The 7,779-nt window shown below is 58.0% G+C and overlaps 1 protein-coding gene across 1 annotated transcript; it reads left to right on the top strand.

The window, feature by feature from the left end:
• The first annotated feature begins 5,602 nt into the window (after positions 1-5,602).
• Positions 5,603-7,511, top strand: LOC111158674 (Sp5 transcription factor). The gene is made up of 2 exons (XM_022521246.1): positions 5,603-5,653; positions 6,369-7,511. The coding sequence occupies exons 1-2, from the start codon at positions 5,603-5,605 to the stop codon at positions 7,509-7,511; spliced, it is 1,194 nt and encodes a 397-aa protein (XP_022376954.1).
• The last annotated feature ends 268 nt before the right edge of the window (positions 7,512-7,779 follow it).

A 7,779-nucleotide genomic window follows, 5' to 3' on the forward strand; every position in this document is an offset into this window, starting at 1 on the left:
ACATAATTTGCAAATGCTTTCTCCCATTCTGTGGGGTGTCTCCATTTTCCTGACGGTATTTTTGGAAGCGCAGAGGTCTAAAATTTGATGAGGTCCAGCTTATGTATTTTTTTTTTCTCTCGCCACTGTGTTTTTGGTGAATCTAAGAAATGACTGCCTAACCTGATGTCATGAAGACTCACTCCTATGTTTTCTTCTACAGGTGTTATAGTTTAACTCTTACCTGTAGGTCTATGATCCAATTAGAGTTAATTTTTATGTACGTTGTAAGGAAAATGCCCAACATCAATCTTTCCCCTGTGGCTATCCAGTTGTCCCAGCATCATTTGTCAAAAGTGAGATCTTTTTTATTTTTCTTTTTGTCTCTTATTCTAAATTGTCATCAAATTTTCCTCTTTTTCTCTTTAAAATGTCTGTCACCCTTTGACTACCACACAAGTTTCCAGTCCAGGTCTTCACCATCTCATACCAAGATAACTGCGTCTGCATCTTTCCTTCCAAGCTCTCAGCAAGCCAACCCTCCTAGGGAAGGACAGAGAAGAGCTGGAATTGAATCACCTACTCAGGAGTCTACACTGAATTTGCACTACGTCTAGAGGGACAGTCTTCTCTCCCTATTTCTCTAATCTAGCCCCATCCTGTCCACACCAGCAGATCAAAGATGGAAAATGTCCTCTTCCCTGGTTATTCAGCTCCTCACTGAAAAGGGAATTCTCTTCCCTTCCTGTCCTTTCCCCCACTCCATTGTCTTCCTTTCTATGCACTCATTAAAATTCCCTAGGTACTTAAAGGCTCCTCCAAACCCCAGCTCCTTAATAAGCCTCCCTTAACTACTCCAGCCCTCACCATTGTCCTCCTCTGAGTCCCTACTGTATTCGTGAGCTCTGTGACACCAAACACTATGCAAATGACATTGGTACACACAATTCCATTCTACCACCCAACACCAGTGAGCCTTTTTGAACAGCTACTGAAGTTCACAGCACTGTGGCAGGAAGGATACAAGATGTAAAAGCAGTTTACTGGAGGAGTCCACTCCTTCATCTACTACATACTGATCCAATTTTGAAGTTTAAGCTTAAAGTTAACACAAAGTTTCCAGTTGAGAACTTTCCCAAACCAAGACAGTGTTTTCCAAAGGTTCCCAGCATTATAATTTCTTGCGACTGAACGCTCTCCGCTGGGTTAGTGACCGAGCTGCTATTTCAGACGCAGGCTTTAGAGCGCCGGTAGTTTGGTCTGCAGCTTAAACTGTGAGACCAATCCAAATCCTCAAAGTTAACTTAGAAGGTATCAGATTGCAACCCCTTCCCCCACCACCATTAAAATAAAACAACAACAACAAAAACTTCCAAATTGAAGAGGCAAAGTTTGATCCCTTCCATGTTGAGAGCTGGAAACAATAGCAGCTTTCTGCTCTAGCACGACTTCAAAAGGTTGCCGAGTGACTGCTCTAAGAATACTTGCTTGTAGAGGACTGAGGAAATGCACAAGACATCCTCCTGCGTCTCGGTGCCCCATTAGCACGAGGGAAACTCTGACCCCTCCCCTCCCAGCACCTTTAATAGAGCAACTATTGGTACTACTTTTAACTGGGTAGATACGGGCAATTGGAAGGTTGAGCCTTTAGCGAGGAACAGGGAGGTCCGGGAGGGGGTGGGAAAAGAAGGGAGAGATCTGGGCGGTTAAGCAACACCTTGCTGTAAAGAACCAATGAATTATGAATTTGTTGAAATGACCTAAATAATGCACAGATATTTTTTAAAAAATCAACTGGAAATGGGTGACCGATTGGGTTGATTTCAGAGGCGTGGGTCCCCGATTGTTACAAAAAAAATGCCCAAGGCGAGGAGGTACCAAGCTCGGGCGTGAAGTAGTAACCCAGAGTTCTCAGCACACTTCTTTCTGGAATGGATCTGGAGCGCGCTGAGCGGATCCGCATACCGTGCAAGTACCTGTGCGGGTTCACCTACCCGCCTCTTCCCTCTGGTGGCACCTGGTCGGCGCTCGTAGCCTGTCCGGGAAGAAACTGTGCTGCAAACTTCCCAGCCTCAGAGCCCTGCAGCTTGGAGAGCCGCACTGCCGCGCCAGCCGCGGCGGGGAGGCTGGTATTGAACCTCCCCGCCCCCCGCCGCGCTAAAAGTTTGCTCCCTATTCGCGGCTCCCCGCCCCTCCACCTCCGCCCTCCGGCTGGAGGACCACAGAGGAGTTCGTGGGTCCTCTGTGCACAAACACACCCACCAACAAAAGAAAGCCCATTAAATCTTCCCTCCTGTGAACTCGCGCCCCAGCGGATACCTCTTTGAACTGACCCCCGCCCCCGCAGCCCCCGCGCTGTCTGGGGCTCGCCCGGCCCTCCCGGGCTCACTCCTTCCCTCCCCGCTGCGCACTTTTGCAGCGCGCTTGGTCTTTGATGTTTCTTTACATTATGGCAGAGCAGCCACACTCTCTTCCCGGGCGCGGGGCTTTGTGTAACGGAACTGACATTTGGCCTTGATACCTGTATCTCTTGGTGATTGCAACAAATTTCTAAAATAAATATTGTACTTTGATCTCCCGGCATTGCATTTTTAATGGACGCTCCGAACATTACTTCATTAAGAGTAAGTTTTTCAGAAGCCCGACTGCAAAGGGAGGGAAGCTAAACAGCAGCTCGTAAAAGTCTCTCTCCAAACTTCAGCTCGTGCTTGGGAGGGCTACAATCCTGGCGGGTTTTCACAAATGGAGGTGAGGCCGACAGCAAGAAAGGGCCTACTGTGCGCCCCACGGTCCTAAAGACTTTGCTTATATTACCTCTTTGAAGCCTACAAACACTCCACAAAATGTGCACTACTATCACCCCCATTTTACCAATTGGGAAACTGAGGCATAAAGAGGTTGAGTAACTTGTTTGCCAAGGTCACCAACTAAAAAGCGTCAACTAGAAAATCTGGGTTCAGATCTTCTGAATCCAACCTTTTAACCACGAAGCAGTTCTCTCTTTCGTCTCCTGGCCCCTGGTGGTGTGGTTTAACTGGCTAATGGGGGCATCTTGGAAGAAAAGTTCTCTCCTATAACAACTACACAGATGTGAACTGGCTTTTCTTGCATTTGTGTTAAGACAGAGAACATATTCGGCAAATGAGACTGCTTTCCAGTCTGCTTGGCCCAGCCTGGCCCGACCCTCGGGGATAGCGGGGTTTGAAGAGCTCCAAGGAGAGGCAAAGGAAGCACGCCAAGGTCCCAGACCTGCTTGGACAGTTCGGCGGCGTGCGTGCGCGGGTGTGCGCCACGGAACTTCCTGGCCTCAGACTAGCATCCGAGAAAGAGCGTCGTGGGGTCCCGGGCTTCACCCGCACTCGCCCCATGGATGGGAAGTGGAAGCAGTAGAATTGCCAGGCCTCGGAGCCAAACACGAAGTCCCCTCCCTTCCCCGCTTCCAGAGCACCCGGAGCTCATCTTCAGGAGCCTTGGCCCAGCGAGCTGTGTGGTCAAGGCGCATCGTTCCTGGAGTTACACCTTCGGGTGGGGTATGCTGGGAACGCCTCATAGCGTTTGGACGTCGTGCGGCCCACTCTTCTTCCGCAAGATGTTTCTATTTCTCTGGCAGATCCCGGGCGTGTGGAAATGTGGGTCTGGTGGCGTAGCCTCCCGACCCCTGATGGGAATGCAGAGGGCACCAAGATACAGCCCTGTCTCCGAATCAAAAACGGGTTGGGGTTGTGTTAGCCGCAGGCGCCACACGGCGCTTTGGGCCACCTGGCCCCTCCTCTCAAGTCAGTCCCGGCCGCGGTGCGGTCTTTCCAGAAAGCGGGACGCAACACGGCTAGAAGAGCCCCGCACAGCAGGCGGCCTCCGAGAGAGGAGACCCTGTCTGCCGGGAGGCCCGGCGGGAAGCGGAGTCCACCAAGCCCCGGCGACCCACTCCTTTGCTCAGCCCCGTGAGCCGCGGCCGCCGGCGGGAGGCCTCAGCGGCCCTTCCGGCCCCTAATCCCCTTCAGTGCCGCGAGGATCCCGCGGCGCCCAGCCCCCCTCTTCCTCCTCCCCCCTGCCCGGCGCTCCCTGGTGAGGAGATTCCTGCGTTCGCACCCATCAGGCGAGACGCGCCTGGCGCCCTGGCCGGACCGAGGCAGGTGGCCCACAGTCCCTCCGCGGTCAGGCATGCGGGCCAGCTAGGATTCAGGGTGAGAGTTTTCCCGACCCGGGGCGCACGCTACGCGCCTGAACTTTCTTTTCTTTCCAAAGGTGTCAGGAACAACAGTTTTTATTGACTTTTCTTTCCGGTTAAAGGGCCTCCCTCGTACTGTGTGTGGTTTGTTCAAAACAAAAGGTTTCCTCGACCGCGCCTTACTTTTTCCAAGTAGTTCCCTGGTAGGTGTGTGCGGCTCCCAAAGAGCGCGCACTCGCTGGACCGGGTTAGGGGGAGAAATTGCTAACACTGACGGGGTCTTTGGGGGCCTAATAGCAGTCAGCCGCCTGGCCGACCCTCCACGGCGTCCAGGGCTGCCAGCCTGAAGGGAGAAGAGCGACGTCACGTTTTTTCCCCCTCTGGTGTATATTATGATTTGCTCTGGGTGTCCTGCCAAGCTTAGCTTTGCTGGTAGGCGCGGTACGGGTGTTTTTCCCAGGCTCACTATTTGCAAAAGTTGCGGCCAGAGAAAACTTCCAGGTCGCCAGCAGGAATGTCACAAGTGAGCCACAGTGGCTTGTCAGGCAGGCGGCCCTGGAGCGTGCGCGCCACCCACCGCCGCCATGGGCGGCCGCCTGGCCCCGCCCCGGGTCACAGCCCTGCCCGCAGCTCCACCGCGGCGGGCGGGTAGAGCCGGCACGCGGCCGGCCAGGCGAGGTGCGTCCCACGCCCCGCCCCGGGAATTCCCTCGGGTCCGCCGTGTGCGCGGGCCGCTGCGTGTGCTGTTCTCGTGTGGGGTGTGTAAGTACGGGGGGAGGGGAGAATTACCCTCATCTCAGTCTCAAAGTCCCGCTCCTGGAAGCCAAAGGTAGATTTCTCTGGAGATAACAAAGACACTTTGTCACTTTGGGCGCTGCCTCGGTGCAAATCTTTAATTGCAAGGGAGTTGCGGGGGAGGGTGGGGGGAGGATCGAGTGTCTCCAGCAACCCAAGCGCGGGTCTCCAGGCGGCAAGGCCCCCTTTGATCAGGAAAATCCAATTATTTGTGTATATACATTTCCCACATAGTGATTACTTCATTAATTGTCCCGCCTTTATCTCCTCCCTTCCCATCCCCCCTAATAATCAGTTCTTTTATCCCGACCAACAAACACACCATAGGAGCTTTGTGGATTCAAAGGATTTGCTTTCGCTTCTGAAAGAGCCGCTATTCTTTGATGATTGGGTAGCGGCAAACTTCAAAGCCATAAATCTTCCCTCTGACTGGCTGGCGGCCCAGCAAAGTCCTTATCAAATTCTTGGAGGTGATCCTGAAGCGCTCAGACCGCGCGCGGGGCGAGCGAGCGGGGTGCGACGAGGGGCGCTGGCGGGGAGGGCCCCCGAGCGCAGAGAGAGCGCCCGGGAGGGACGCTGGGCCGCGGTTCGTCCTCGCCTTCGGGTCTCCATGCCTCGGCATCGCCCTGCTCTGCCGCCAGCGGCCGGCAAGCTGTAGCTATGGCTGCCGTGGCCGTCCTCCGGAACGACTCTCTGCAGGCCTTCCTCCAGGTCAGGTCTGGGCTCGGAGGGAGCGAGGGAAAGGTGGGAAGGGTGGCGTCCGGATCGATCCTGGTACTCTGGGCACCCTGAATCTCAAAGGGACCCCTGCCTGCTCGGTGGATGCCGCTAGAGTTAGACTGAGGGGTGCCCACGTCAACTTCGCACCTAACCTTGGTGTCTAGAGTGTGGCCTTTGGGGGAGGGCCCCGGGGATCCGGGGGTTATTAGGACTTGGGCGTCTGGCAGAGAACAGGGTCGGAGCTCACCCTGTCGGGCCCTCCCGCTGAATTTCAGCCTGGGGGCGGGGGCGGAGGAGGAGCGCTAGAGTAGCGTGGAAAGAGCTTAAAAGATGGGAGGGAGGGCGGATGGGCAGCTGGGCTGTGGGTGTTTCCATACCCTTTCTGACCGCGGAGCCGGGAGCGGCCCGTCGGATCCGTTTCCCCTCCCACCCTGTGCCTGCTTTCTCTGAGTCTGGATGGCGTCTCCTTGCACCAAGTAGTTTCACGGGAAGAGCAGGAGCGCTCCGCGTTCAGGTAGCGCAGGCACCAAAAGTTAACCCTACTGGTGGGTGCGTGCGTGGGGTGCAGTGGCGGGGGAGGGACACCGGGCGGGGGAGGGGCGGCGCTATAATAGCTGGCGTGGGGGTGGCGGGCCGGCCCGGAGACCGCGCTTGGAGCGCTAACCTTTTGTCTCTTCTCCGCCCTCCCCCGCCGCCGCCCATGCAGGACCGCACCCCCAGCGCCTCCCCGGACTTGGGCAAGCACTCGCCCCTGGCGCTGCTAGCCGCCACCTGTAGCCGCATCGGCCAGCCCGGAGCCGCTGCGCCCCCGGACTTCCTACAGGTGCCCTACGACCCCGCGCTGGGCTCGCCCTCCCGGCTCTTTCACCCTTGGACCGCAGACATGCCGGCGCACTCCCCGGGCGCGCTGCCTCCCCCGCACCCCAGCCTGGGCCTGACGCCGCAGAAAACGCACCTGCAGCAGTCCTTCGGGGCGGCGCACGAGCTGCCGCTCACACCCCCTGCCGACCCCTCGTATCCCTACGAGTTCTCACCCGTCAAGATGCTGCCCTCGAGCATGGCGGCCCTGCCCGCCAGCTGCGCGCCTGCCTACGTGCCCTACCCCGCACAGGCCGCGCTGCCTCCCGGCTACTCCAACTTGCTGCCCCCGCCGCCCCCGCCGCCGCCCACGTGCCGTCAGCTGTCCCCCAACCCGGCCCCCGACGACCTCCCTTGGTGGAGTATCCCGCAGGCGGGCACCGGTCCGGGGACCTCCGGGATTCCGGGGGGCAGCCTCTCCGGCGCCTGTGCCGGGGGCCCTCACGCACCCCGCTTCCCTGCCTCGGCGGCTGCGGCGGCCGCTGCAGCCGCCGCGGCTCTGCAGCGGGGCCTGGTTTTGGGCCCGTCGGACTTTGCGCAGTACCAGAGTCAGATCGCCGCGCTGTTGCAGACCAAGGCCCCCCTGGCGGCCACGGCCAGGAGGTGCCGCCGCTGCCGCTGCCCCAACTGCCAGGCGGCGGGCGGCGCCCCAGAGGCAGAGCCGGGCAAGAAGAAGCAGCACGTGTGCCACGTGCCGGGCTGCGGGAAGGTGTATGGCAAGACGTCGCACCTGAAGGCGCACCTGCGCTGGCACACGGGCGAGCGGCCCTTCGTGTGCAACTGGCTCTTCTGCGGCAAGAGCTTCACGCGCTCGGACGAGCTGCAGCGGCACCTGCGGACTCACACCGGAGAGAAGCGCTTCGCCTGTCCGGAGTGCGGCAAGCGCTTCATGCGCAGCGACCACCTTGCTAAGCACGTCAAGACGCACCAGAATAAGAAGCTTAAAGTTGCCGAGGCCGGGGTCAAACGGGAAGACCCGCGGGACCTGTGAGCCTACCCCGGGGCGACTCGAGGCCTCTCCCGCCTCGGATTCCCGTCCCAGCACCTCTTCGGGGAGGTTCCGGGGTTCTGTGGGCACCTGGCCGAGGGAGGACCCAACAGGCACGGGCGCCTTCCTGCTGCCCATCTCCCAAAGCGACGCCAGGCTTCCAGCTTCCCTGGCCCGGCTGCGGACGGGGACCCAGTGCCCAGGAGAAGCAGGGGAGGTAGGGTTGGGAGCTCTGCGTCACGCAAGGGTGGTTTCAAGCTCTGAACCATTC

The sequence above is a fragment of the Enhydra lutris genome, unplaced genomic scaffold (assembly GCF_002288905.1).
Source record: "Enhydra lutris kenyoni isolate GAN:26980312 unplaced genomic scaffold, ASM228890v2 scaffoldscaffold1, whole genome shotgun sequence".
Classification (NCBI taxonomy): domain Eukaryota; kingdom Metazoa; phylum Chordata; class Mammalia; order Carnivora; family Mustelidae; genus Enhydra; species Enhydra lutris.

Coding starts and splice junctions, on each gene's coding strand:
- LOC111158674 (XM_022521246.1), top strand. CDS start 5,603: ATGGCTGCCGTGGCCGTCCTCCGGAACGACTCTCTGCAGGCCTTCCTC. Junction 5,654..6,368: donor CTCTGCAGGCCTTCCTCCAG/GTCAGGTCTGGG, acceptor CCGCCCATGCAG/GACCGCACCCCCAGCGCCTC.